The 13,858-nt window shown below is 38.8% G+C and overlaps 1 protein-coding gene across 1 annotated transcript; it reads left to right on the forward strand.

Annotated features, from left to right (window-relative positions):
• Positions 1 to 2,356: 2,356 nt before the first annotated feature.
• WSB1 (WD repeat and SOCS box containing 1) lies at positions 2,357 to 13,247 on the forward strand. The gene is made up of 9 exons (XM_075194952.1): positions 2,357 to 2,509; positions 3,836 to 4,004; positions 4,506 to 4,774; positions 6,725 to 6,856; positions 7,397 to 7,497; positions 9,170 to 9,342; positions 9,823 to 9,936; positions 10,523 to 10,630; positions 11,400 to 13,247. Exons 1-9 carry the CDS (start codon positions 2,470 to 2,472, stop codon positions 11,560 to 11,562), a joined length of 1,269 nt encoding a protein of 422 aa, XP_075051053.1. The 5' UTR covers positions 2,357 to 2,469; the 3' UTR covers positions 11,563 to 13,247.
• The last annotated feature ends 611 nt before the right edge of the window (positions 13,248 to 13,858 follow it).

Genomic DNA, 13,858 nt, shown 5'->3' on the forward strand with positions numbered 1-13,858 from the left:
CTGCTTCCTCCATTACCCGCTTGCTCCACACAAGGTAAGGAGCAAAGTGGGGGAAAGGGAGGCTTGAGGGCACAGCTCCAAGGGGTCCTGGCCAGCCTCGGACTGGCCTGCCGGCCAGCCGGGCTATACACCGGTAGGCCAGGGTGCGATTAAGCCCCGCCCCCTCCGCTGTTGGGGTGAAGCTTGCAGGGAGCCCCTAATTGATGGTCCCGGACGTCTGCGGCGGCAGTGTAACAAACACACTACCGCGCAGGTGCAGAGAGCTGTGTCTGGACTCTCTGCACCTGCGCGGTAGTGTGTTTTACACTTCAGCAGGGGAGGAGGAGTTGTTTGCCTGTCGCGGCCGCCCAGAGGAGCAGCATGCCGGAGATATCCTGTGAGATATCACAGGTAAGAGACTCATTGCCAGACAGCCTGGTTTTTGTTTTTTTTAAAACACAAAACGGCAGAGAAGTCCCATATATAATGTGTGTGTGTGTGAATTGGGGACACTTGCGTGGCATACAATTGGGGCACTACTGTGTGGCATAATATTGGGGCATTACTGTGTGGCATAATATTGGGGCACTACTGTGTGGCATAATATTGGGGCACTACTGTGTGGCATAATATTGGGGCATTACTGTGTGGCAGAGTGTGGGGAGGAGGGCTATCTATTAAATGTGAATATTAATTATTTAATGCTATGAATGGTCGTGGGAAATGGATGTTTTAAACTTAAATGCTATTAATTTATTGCTGGGGCTGTTTGGAGGGAGGGTAATAGGTTTATTTATCACGTGAACACTATTACTTTAATGTTGAGGCTGGAGAGAGGCCTAATTATTAAATGTGGGTGCTGTTGATTTAATGGCAGGGATGGTTGGCGTTTCTAAATGTCGCCTTTATTTTTTCCAAATAGAGCCCTCAACATTCCAGGATCCAGACAAGCCGCAACTAAAAAAAACAGCAGCCACAGGTGGTAAAAGTGACAACAACAGGTAGGACAGTCTGTCAAATGTTCTGAGTCTAGTGCAGGCTTGGCTAACCTGTGGTACTCCAGGTGTTGTGAAACTACAAGTCCCAGCATACCCTTACAGCAATAAACTGCCATATATTGGCAAAGCATGCTGGGGCTTGTAGTTTCACAACACCGGGAGTGTCACAGGTTAGCCAACCCTGATCTAGTGGGACAATCCTGATTTTTGGTGACTGTTCTGCCAAAACTAAGGGGCAGGTCAACACTGTGTATTCTTTATACACACACTGCATTTTTTATATACTACACTAAGGTGCTAGCTGTCCTTTGTGGATTGACCACTCCCCCTCTAGTGTCTGGTCCCGCCTCTATGATGACTGACCACACCCCCTTTGGTGGGCCCCTAGTGTTGCAGTCCCCCGATGGGCCCTTCATGCCCCAGTCCGACACTGGTCCTGGCCATAGAACCACAGCATCTGCTCCATCCACACTAGGGTGCGGCAATGAGAGTGCCATCTCTTCATTGCTACGGGATAATGCATGAGGTAAAATAGGAGGTGTTTCGTACCAACGTCATTTGCCTCAGGTTTGCCGCTTGGTGACTCCACTTGAAAGACATAGGTTGAATAGTAAACAGAGCGAAAAGATACAAAACTAAAAGCAGCAGAGAAGTAGAGAGGGTTACGGAGTGCAGATGAGTACAGAGCAGAGAAACAGGACAAACAGACTGAAAAATAAAATGCAAAACGTTCCTTCTTCAGAGTCATGTTAAGATGGCCATGTTATTGAAGGTGCAGTTAATAGTGGGGGTTTAAATGTTAAAGATTGTTGTGGATCTCATCTAACCCATTGTTATGTCTAACTGTAAAATACTGTGACCTGTAACAAATCTTTTGATACACTGTCACCATTGCACAGTACTGTTGGAAGTGGAATGCAAACTCCCCAGTATGGATGGAGCATAATGTGAAGGTGGGGTGCTTATGTCAAATGGACAGAGAGTTTGTGGGAGGCGTGCAACATACACTAGATTAAAGGAATTAAAATATATATAATTACTATTGAGTTTTAAATTAAAGAAAGGGTTCAATGAATACATATTTCACATATCATCATTAGTTACTAGTATCTATAGCATTTCAAAATGACCTCTGTTTGAACGCGAAAGCTATAAGGTGCGTCTTCAGAATCCACTATTCATCTATCGAATTGGTTCAATTTCAGACAGCATAGTTCTGCCAGTGCTGCACACCAGTGTATGGCAGTTTGCCCAATTTCAAGATGGCCGCTGTCCTCAATGTGTCCCCCAAGCCAACGCCTCGAGCGCTTCTTGGAGAGGTGATGGAGCTTAGACGTCAGGCCCCGCCCCCTCGCCTTTTTTCCTGCTGTTCGGCGTGAGCCATTTTGAGCTCAGTTGTAGTGCGAGCGGCTGGGTTGGGCAGTTGGTGTATAACCTCAGTAGTCTCATTTCACGAGATACATTCTGCTCTAGACGTCTGGTTTCTATTTAGATGGCAAGCTTTCCCGATTTTGTAAACGAAAATGAAATAGGTGAGTAATTCGGCTCGTATAATTCCTGGCGTAAAAGGGGAAAGTCGTGTATCACATGAGAGCTAAATTATTATATCGCTTAAATAATGTCTTCCAAAGGTGTCTCCAGTTTTGTATTGATTTTTGAGCTGTACAAAGAAGAGATTGGGGCAGTTGTATCCGTGGTGTATAGGGGCATGCTATTAATCTTTGTCACTGCACTATATTGCCTTACTACATACACACAGAAAACTGTTATTCTGGGATGTGTGTTGCTGGCTTTGGTACCTAGTTTGCTATGTTGGAACTGTCCTACATAGAAATGACCCACATTATAGAACTGATCCATTGACCTGCTTTTCAGAATTGTAATTGTCTGGTGTAACCATGTATCATAGTTCTGATACCTAATGTATACATTCAGATTAACCTGAGCCCACCCATACCCCTCTCAATTGTTTTTAAAAGTATCTCAAAAAATGAAACTTTTTGTAGCATGATTATTTTAGTATATATTTTTTTGGACAGAGGAACAATTCATGAGTCGTTTTGTTTATAAATATTGTTTCCATTACTCTAACAGTTTGTGAGAGATGGCTTTATTTCTGGAGTTCCTGTAATTGGTTTCTTGGTGTACTTAGTGCTGCCATTGCTTATGTTGTGTTTTGCATGTCTACAGCACTACTTTGTGCTTCCCTCCCCCACTTTTTTTGTTTGGAATTTACTTCACCTATTTCTGTTGCTTGACACTCAGCCAACCAAACCATTTCATTCCTTCCCTCCCCTTTCCCTCCCCCTTCCTACCATCCCCCATATGACACTCTGGCACACACACCCATCCGTGAGCACCACCCTCTCTGAGAGGAGCAATATATCCTCTTGTCTAGGATATGGAATGCTGCAGGAGTGATTCATTTATGGGCACGTGGGTTACTTTATGCATTTTTATTTAAAGATTGGTTTTATTTTGCTTTTGCTATTTCCCCATTCACGTAAATAACCATGAATGAGTGCTTATTTAACATAACATACACACTGTATACTTTTTTTTTTTTTTTTCACTCAATTTTCAATATCCATAAGGATAACCTTATGGAGATGGCTCAATTTTAGAAACTTACAATCTTATTGTAGTTTTCTTTTGTATGTTTTAGGTAGTATAAAACAATGACATGTCACAAATGTACAGAAATATAAAGGATGTATTGCATTTTTAAGCCTTTATTTAAAGTAAATATTTGAACATGAAACCTTCCATAAATGTTTAATGTTAGTTGAGCTGTAAGTAAAAGCTATTGAAAATGTTAGAGATACTGTGCTGATACTTGATATTATTATTTTTTTTAGTAAGATCACGGAGCATTGGGGAGCTTATATCACCAACTTCTCCATTTGAGCAGAAGTATGGCCGTGAAAACTGGACAGTGGCTTTCGCTCCAGATGGTTCTTACTTTGCTTGGTCTCAGGGTCATCGTATTGTGAAATTGGTTCCTTGGTCTCAGTGCCTTAAAAATTTGTAAGTAACAGCTGTCATGGGGATATATAGTGTATAAAACATTTGAGCTAATACAATGTAAATCCAAATGGATTTTTTTTGTTTCGTATGATCAATGTGGGGCTCGGTGATTACCATGTAAATTCAATATAATAGTGATATCTACTCACAATCAACTTATCATATAGTCACTTGTCCGTTAAACTGGTCTCTGATCCTTTTACTATTTGTTTTTTTTATGTTCCTAAAAGGCTGTTTAATTCACTTCCCAAACCATCCCACATAAATATTTTACAATCTTGTTGTATAATATATGCAACTTGTCAATTGATTGTCCCTTTATTTAGTATGCATGTGTCTCTTCAAATCATTACGATAAGTATGACCATTATTTCCTGGAAAACTAATGGTGGATTAGTGGGGAAAATGCTGGGATACACTTAATGTTTGCTCTTGGCTCTTCTTTAATTTCTGTGCATTTATTTTTTTTTTTCTTCTGAAAATCTGTTTGTTCCTTTCCAGCGCTGCTGGCAGTGCTAAGAATAGTGTAAACTTGACAAGTGGAAGACTGTCACGGCAGAACAGTGATGTAGCACAGAGAGACAAGCCACAGGAGCATTCAATAGACTGTGGGGACATTGTCTGGAGTCTGGCTTTTGGATCCTCCGTCCCAGAAAAACAGAGTCGCTGTGTGAATATAGAATGGCACCGATTCAAGTTTGGTCAGGATCAGCTTCTCCTTGCTACAGGACTGAGCAATGGGCGCATCAAGATATGGGATGTTTACACAGGTGTATATATTTTTTTATTATGGCAAACACTGAGCTTTATGCATGTACTTCTAGTACTATACTTTTGTTGAAAAATACAGTTTATAAAATATAATTATGTCTTTTCTACAACTTATGTCTCTTTCACAAGTACACTTATTGCCATGAATTAAAACATTTCTATACATCGTCAAACTATATTTAAACAGCCCCGTTTACTCCCCAAACAGTAAGCATTTGCCGCTCAACCATAGTATGCAAATGGGGCTGGGTTACCTGAGCTAACTTTTGCATTATCATGATGTGTTTCTTAGAAGGAGCTTTGCAGAGTGTCCATGCCCAACATAGCATTAGGCTGGTATTGAAATATTTATAAATATGTATGATTAAAGGACAGTCATCTGCCAAGTGACTGCCTATATCTGTTCATTACAGTAACTGGACTAAATGAACAAACAGAATCTAGCCTTCCACTTGTTTGTTTGTCCAAACTGCTGGATTATAATGGCTTAGAAGAAATTTAGTCTTTATTTTAATTACTGTATTATTCTGGCTCTGTGGTCTGCTTTCCCATATATATGCATCAGTACCAGGGGCGAACCCCCCGCGAGAGCTGCTGCGCATGTGCAGCAGCTCCGTTTCTTCAGCGCTGTCCTATACAGCAGCCGCGGCGCTGTCTAAGAAGCGTCCGCGCCGCCGCGGACGCTTCTTTGACAGTGCCGCGGCTGCTGTATAGGTCAGTGCAGCTATAGCGGCCACTTAGTTAGCGCAGGGGGGGGTTTCTGGAGACTCAGAAACCCCCCTGCGTGTGCCACTGAGTACCTTTAAAAAATGGTTAGCATGAAATCTGCACTGTTCTGATTTTTTTTGTCTTAAAGGGGTTATCTTTGCAGCGCTATGGGTGGTGTAGTGGTTGTGTATTTAAGAACAAAATAATTCTTATCTTGCTATTCTTGAGCAGTTTTTCAGCTGTTATATGCTGTGCAAGGGTGTCTGCATAGTAACCCTGCAAGAAAATAAGTACTTGGTTATGGTGTGCTCTGGTATTCTAAGTACAGCAGCTTCAGACTACTTTCACTGCAGATAAAATGTAGGAGGTGGCTGTGTTCTTTCTCATCAATATATGCAGGTGCTTTTGCATTGCAATAATAGTATATAGGCTTGCTTGGGTGTATAACTGATGAAAAGCTGAGCTTTGTCAGTTTTTTTTCAACAACAGTAGGACATGTTCAAGATATAGTTACTTATAAAGGCACAGTGTATTAACAGTTGCTGGAGTCCTGCAGAGCAGATGGCCCTCTCTTTGGTGCCTACCCTGTCTTGAGACTGGGAGAAGGGCAGGCAACGCACATCAGCCATGTGCAGAGTGGAGTAACGATTTGTCCGACCGTTTGACTGGTGCCCAGAACAGCCAGGGTAGTTGGGCAGCAGGGGGAGTTTGTCAAGGGGTTTAAACAAAAATAATTTAGACATGTTTGCTGAATCTTTTTTTTTTTTTTTGTTTTAATGTGCCTGGTTATATTCACTCTTTGACAAATTTAATTTGTGTTTGCCGTTATTATAATGGTATTTAAAGATTTCATGATAAGCTTTTTGTGCTAATTGTTTACATAATAATCAGACCGATAGCCTTGAGGCATCGGAAGGTAAATACAAGGCAATGCACTTTGAGCCTTGAATTATTTGAGCTCTTGGCCAACTTTAGTTAGAAACATGTGTTTCTTTATACTATGTATACAATATTCCAGACACTATTTCAATCACATTTTAATTATCAATTCTACCATCTTTTATCTGCTGTGCTGCATATATTTAGATTAGAATTGTATGAAAAAGCAAATGGTTTTCTCTGATTTATCACAAACTCATAATGGAAAATAAAAATATAGTTTCCCATATGTAGGTACAGTTAAATATTAATAATTCTAATGTTACTGATATTTGAACATGAAATTCATTTTTGTATCCTAGGGAAGCTCCTCCTTAATCTAATGGATCATACTGAAATTGTCAGAGATTTGACGTTTGCACCAGATGGCAGCCTTATACTTGTTTCTGCTTCCAGAGACAAAACTCTCAGGGTTTGGGACCTTAAAGATGATGGTATGTTTAAAGAGGTTTACATTTTATGTCTACCCCTATAATGTTTTTATGTTTAGGCTCTTTCAAACTATTTTTGAATTTTAACCTAATTGTATATTTGCGGTACATCTTTCTCTCCTATTTCCTGTTCCTGAACTCACTAGTGATTCCTGTTCTCTTACAGCTGGGTAATAGAAGCATTGTTGTATTGAATTAAGGGAGTTTAGCAAGACTGGTTATGTGAACGGTTTACTGAAGATCAATGTAGTGCACTTCAGTCCTAAAACATATGGGTGCACATGCAAAACGAGTACAAAGGAAAAAAATTAGGACTTAAAAGATACACAAGTGATTTATTGTAGCATCCTATATCAATGTCCTATTGATAAAGGTTACCAGTGGGAAATTAAATACTGAAACGATAGGTAGGATTGTATAGATGCATGTGAGCTTAATTTGTGCCCAATGCAAAGTTATGCTAAAATTTGTATAGGGATTGTGACTTTAACATTTAATTTTGATTTTGTAACTTTTTTTTTTTTTTTTTTTCTTGTTTTGCAGGCAACATGATGAAGGTGTTAAGGGGACACCAGAAATGGGTTTATTGCTGTGCATTCTCCCCCGACTCCTCCATTTTGTGTTCTGTTGGTGCTGGAAAAGCTGTAGGTTTCAAAGTTCCTTATTTTCTCTCTTGTCTTGAAAATAAGCTTGTGCTTAGTGTCGTGAATGATTTAGTACCTTGATATCAAGTCATTTGATGCATGATAAAACTTGATGAAAATATAATCTGGCAAAAATAACTTGCACTGCTTTTGGCAAGCTGATCCATTTCAGATACTTTTTAAAGAGTAGACGGCCAGCATCCATTCCCAGTGTCATCGGCCTCATCCCTTGCTTTGCATATGCTAATATAATTAAGATACACCTGAGTATATGGCAAATAGTTCTGAAAATGCACATTTAGTAATGCCTTTGCATTATATTTTGCTATGTGATCACATTGGCAGTTGCCATATTCCAAGTCTGACCAACTGCTGTATCTGAAAGCAGTGCAGGTGCTGCTCCTGTTATATGCCCCTATGGCACTGATAAATAGGTTGTTTTTAAATATAATAGGAATGTCTGGATTTGTTTTTGTAACCTCTTTTGGCAATGTAATTAGACAGCTAACAGCCTTTTCTCCAAAGGAGCAGTTCACGCCTAAAAATGTAGCATATTTGGTTGTTGACATTCATATTTGTTAACACAATGCTATTGTAGGCTTGTGTTTTCCATAAGCTTCTTGCTTTCCCTGTCACAGGTGGTGGCAGCAATATGGGTGTGATTGAGGTTAAGTTGGCACCACACAAAGGAGAGCACAGTGGTGTTAGCTGGCAGAGAGTGGCATCTCTGGCTACCAGGCTGGGGACGACCAATGCCATAGGACGAAGTAACCTTGCATTCGACTGCAAGGTGTACTGTACGTACGCAGGTGCTGGTTGATGTCCACTTTCTGCTTTTCCTTTCTTTTCTTTCATTGTTTGTAGTTTTCTTTTTTTTTTATTTTTATTGTGGTCATTGCATAATTTTATTACTCCAGTTAAATGGAAGTTTCTAATTAACTAATAAGCAAATCTTGCTGACTAAATATAAAATGTATTCATTTTAAATATACATAGTGCTTTCAGTCTAAATAACCCCTCTATCTATTCCTTGAAAGCTGTTATTACAACATCAGTCAGCAATTTAAATAGTGACCGTTTTTAAAATACTATGTTTAAATAAAATGAGGAATTAGTTTGTGACCTGTTATTGTCTTGTTTGCCAAAAGTGTTTTCTTTTGGCTGTCAATTCTTTCTTTTCTTGCAGTATCTGTTACTCTTCCTGGGCTCACGGTGATTCAAGCCTTTTGTAAACAAGTGAACTTATTCTCTCAAAGGGGGTACAACTGGAGTAATCATATGATAACATTATATTATGTTCGTATAATTAACTTTATACTTGTAAATACTGTAAACAGCGGTTGTAATGCTGAACCTGACTGTTCAATATCTTTAGGCTTAAAAGCAACTGAATTCAATATTTTGTTTTTTATATTGTGCATTTACTAGAACTTGCTTTTAGCAGTAACCATTTTAACTTGAGCTGATTTTATTTTTTATTTTTTTTTTAATACTTTTTTTTTTGCATGCTTACCCTTTTTAATGTTATCCCATTAATATACTGGGTATGACACTGAGAAAATTCTGTAATTTTAATTGGTAGTGTGAATTTTAAATTAGTATTAGATTTCTAGACCTGCCTGTCCAGTGTACTACCATTTCCTAGTCTATAACAGCTGTTTTTACTTTTTAGGTGTTTCTGTGGGACATGGATAAATACACTATGATCCGTAAACTAGAGGGACACTACAATGATGTAGTAGCTTGTGAATTTTCTCCTGATGGAGCTTTGTTGGCTACTGCATCCTATGATACCAGAGTATATGTCTGGGATCCCCATATTGGGTGTATTCTTTTTGAACTTGGGTATGTTGATCTGAATATTTATTCCCTTTTTTACATGTTTACAAAATGTGCTTGTTGTCCTCTTCCCTTTTTTTTTTTTTTTTTTTTAAAGTAGACTGAGCTATGTTTCTTTTTCTCCACTCTGCTTTTTATTTATATCAAAAAATGGGTGCCAGGACTGTTCCTTTATTCCCATCATTGCTTTAAAAATTGAATATTGTGTTGAATTGCATAATTTCTCCTTTACCTGGTGTAGTGAACACCAGGTAAAATCTCCACAGTCCATTGAATCTAATTGTTCAAACAGTGTCCTGTGATTATTAGGGCAGGTACCCGCTTGGGGGGAGGGGGTGGTTCTTTTATACATACCTCTTTTTGATAAGTGTTTTTGTTTTTATTTTAATTTGGGAGGGCGGGCACAATGTTTTCTCAACCCCTTCTCCCAACATGAATCTGTCACAGGATTAAATGGTTTTGTTTGTTTTTTGTTTTTTTCTCCAGGCACTTATTTCCTCCTCCAACACCCATATTTGCTGGGGGAGATAATGGTCGTTGGGTGAAATCTGTCTCTTTTAGTCATGATGGCGTACACATTTCAAGTCTTGCTGACGATAAGTAAGTTTTTACCTTTCATGCTATATATTTATTTATTTTTTATTCATTTTCTTTCCTTCATAAGGATAATTGGGTTGTTGTACGAAAATGAGATTGACTAGTATGTTAACTTTGTTTTGCCATTAATTATGAGTTTGTTCACTGATAGTTTAAATGCACTCTGAACATGTTTCCCTTTGTATTTGACATCCTTTTTGTAGGAAATTATTGATATTCAGTAAGCAATCCATTCAATGACAGGGTGTGTGTATCTCTCTGTAATCTCTCTCTTCCCATCTTTTTCAGTTATCTGAGCTAGTTTTCCTCAATACATCTACTTGGCATGACTTGTTCCAGAACGTTTGAAAGTGACTAGGCATACAAGAGATGCTTATTTAGAGCTTCTATAAGATTAACTGCATAATATCGAATAGGCGAATATCTATTATATGCTGTCCACCACTTGACACCATTTTTCAAAAATATTGCTTAAGGATTTGTAGGAGGCGTCATGTACTCATGTACCTATTCATATTTAAAAGAAACATGAAGTATAAATCCCTAAAAAATTCTAATTTGTATTTATTTCTCTTATTAAATATTTTAGGTTGGTGAGATTTTGGCGGGTTGATTGTCCATTCCCTGTAGAAGTTGCACCTCTAAATAAAGGTCTTTGCTGTGCCTTTTCTACTGACGGCAGTGTTCTAGCTGCTGGGTAAGAATTTGTCAATGTAATTAATACAAAATTTGAAGGAAGTAAGCTAGTTACTTAACAGTGTAATGGGTCTATTTATGAAAGGACAAAAGGTCATACATCTGGCCTAAACCTGTGTGGTACCTGCAAGTGTTATGATTCGCCAGTTCTTGCAAAAGCATATGGAAGCCTTTTTGACTTGCATGCAAAACCGCAGTCTTTTTGTTATTGCCAACTCAGATGGCAATATTGAAAGAAAACCAATCAAAATATATACTAAACAAATGTCCTGTCTTGGGGGTTAACGTGACATATAAAACAATTGGGTAGCATATATAAACAATAGAACTTGATATTGTGATCAGTCATGACTGGGGATCTACAAGCTGCAACAAATATGATCGTAATTAAGGATTATATGAGGAAGGAGTTAATGTCATTGGAGGGTGTGAACATCTTTTGCCCTCCCAAAAAGAAGTAAACCTGGATTTTCAATGTACATGTGGGAACTAGCTAGACGGGGAACATATTTGCGGGGTATCCCCCGAGATTGGCCTGGTGAAGTTTAAGTTAACCTTTACCACTTCCATGATAGTATTGCCAAGGCTGCCTCTGATAATTCAATAATTCTGACAGGAAGTTATTTCCCTAAAAAAAATAAAATCTGCCTTATTGCAAATGTTGTTTTATATCTATATTCCCTAAATGTAATGTTTGAATGAGCATGTTGCAAAGTGTAAGAGCTACAGTCATTCCTGCACAGTCAAACTCTTTATTTTTGTTCTTGCAGAACTCAGGATGGAAATGTACATTTCTGGTCTACTCCCACATATGTTTCCAGCCTTCAGCACTTATGTCGTATGGCAATAAGAAGAGTAATGACGACAAATCAAGTCCAGAAGCTGCCAGTGCCTCCAAAAGTCATGGAGTTTCTTTCTTACCAAATTATTTAGGGAACTTTTTTCCAGTAACCTGTTGTTGAAACAGATGACAAACCCAAATGCATTACAAGCTTAAAGCTTTAAATGTTACAACTTTGAATATTTAAAGTGCAGTATTTAAACATTTTGACTCATTTCTTATTATGCTGAGCTTTAAATGTGAGTGTTCTACATCCTTGCGAGGTGAAATTGGAATGTAGATATACAACTTGTATAACTGTGAAACTGTAAATACATGTGTAAGCTGCTACGTGTGCTTTTTTTTTTATTGCTCAACTATCTAGACCTTTTGCTAAAGGTGGACTTTTTCTTTTAGAATGTCTCTGTATGTGATAAACGGAGTATGATAGGTATTTGAAAAATATTGTGCCATGTTTGTTCAATCAGTGGTGCGGTTGGCAAAAGATGACCTCAGCTACACTTTATTTCTTTTCCCACTTTTTTTTATTACTGGTAATGATATACAACAATCAGCCCCAACCTTACAACCACTGACAAGTGAAGTGAATAACTTTGATTATCTTATTACAATGTCACCTGTCAAGGGGTGGGTTATCTTGCGCAGCAAGTGAAGTCTGTTCTTGAAGTTGATGTTTTGGAAGCTAGCCTGCCTGGTCCAATCCCACAGAAGAGCTACTGTAGCACAAATTGCTGAAAAAGTTAATGCTGGCTATGATGGAAAGATGTCCAACACAGTACATTACACCTTGCCTGTCCACCACCGAAAGCGGCCATGTGAGTGCCAGAACTGGTCCATGAAGCAATAGAAGGAGGAGGCCTAGGCTGATGAATCATGTTTTTTCTCTTACACCATGTGATCGACTGGGTATGTGCCCATCACTTACCTGGGGCAGAGTGGTGCCAGGATGTACTATGGAAAGAAGGCAAGCTGGCGGAGGCAGTGTGACCCTCTGGGCAATGTTCTGCTGAGAAACCTTGTGTCCTGGCATTCATGTGGCTGTTACTTTCACATGTACCACCTACCTAAACATTGTTGCAGACAAATGACAACAATATTCCCTGATGGCATTGGCTTCTTTCAGCAGGATGTGCTCTGCAACACTGCAAAAAAATTGTCAAAATGGTTTCAGAAAAATAACAGCGGTTAAGGTGTTGATTAGGTCTCCAAATTCCCCAGATCTCCAATCTAATTAATGATCTGTGGGATGTGCTGGAAAAACTAGTTAGAGTCATTAGGGCCCCATCTCGCAACTTGCAAGATTTATAGGGTCTGCTGCTAACATCTTGGTGCCAGATACCACAGGATGCCTTCACAGGTCTTGTGGAGTTCATGCCTTGACGGGTCAGAGCTGTTTGACGGCATGAAGAGGACCTACATAATATTAGACAGGTGGTTTTAATGTTGAGGCTGATTGGTGTATTTTAATAACGCAAACTATGAGTTTTGTTCTTAAACAGACTATCACTCAAGTTCTAACTAGTCTCTTTTCAAACCCGCAAAACAGTTTGTTAAATGTTGGCGTTTTAGTGAAGTGTTGATTGTAATTCTACATGTTCACCCTGCATATACTTTAAGGGGCTTATTTTGGTTATTTGCCAAAGAGCAATGTGTTCATTGTTGCCTTCTGCTATCTGCAGTCGCAGGTGTAACGAATGTATGCAGTGCAAATATTGCTGACTATATCATTTTGTGGAATTTTGCCAAGAGGTCTATAAATAAACAGTTTACATTTAAATATATATGTATATTTTTTTTAAACAAAAATCTTTCTCCATGTTTTTGGAAAGCGTGTTTTTTTTTTTTAAAAACGTTTTAGTTAATCCAACTTAAATGGTAACTTAATTCCAACCTTTTTAAACATATATTATGTATATATTGTCCATATCAATGTTCAATCAAGCCCTACACACTATTGTATAGATTTAACACAATGAAGGACTGATTTTAGTTTGTCATCCTTACACTAAATTTGGCAAGTGAATTGAAATATTGACAAGAGTCAAGTTCTTCCACACCGAACTCATCAAACCATGTCTTTTGTAGTCCTTTCTCTGTGCAATGGGGCACAGTCATGTTGGAATAGCCTTCCCCAAACTGTTGCCACAAAGTTGGAAGCATAGCATTGTCAAAAATGACTTTGTATGCTAAATTATGATTGCCCTTCACTGGAGCTAAGGGACCTAACCGAAACCAACAGCCCCATACCATTATCCTGCCTCCACCAAACTTCAAATGTGGCATATTGCAGGTAACATTCTCCCTTCATCCACCAAACTCAGACTTGTCCATCTGACTGCCAAACAGAATTGTGAATCGTCATTCCACAGAACACGTCGTTTCCACTGC

Source organism: Mixophyes fleayi, chromosome 2 (genome assembly GCF_038048845.1).
Source record: "Mixophyes fleayi isolate aMixFle1 chromosome 2, aMixFle1.hap1, whole genome shotgun sequence".
NCBI lineage: Eukaryota > Metazoa > Chordata > Amphibia > Anura > Limnodynastidae > Mixophyes > Mixophyes fleayi.

Excerpts from the sequence above, each read along its gene's own strand:
- WSB1 (XM_075194952.1), top strand. The coding sequence starts at position 2,470 with ATGGCAAGCTTTCCCGATTTTGTAAACGAAAATGAAATAG. Across the intron at positions 6,857-7,396 it reads TTGGGACCTTAAAGATGATG|GCAACATGATGAAGGTGTTA; the intron begins GTATGTTTAAAG and ends CTTGTTTTGCAG. Across the intron at positions 7,498-9,169 it reads CTGTTGGTGCTGGAAAAGCT|GTGTTTCTGTGGGACATGGA; the intron begins GTAGGTTTCAAA and ends TTTACTTTTTAG.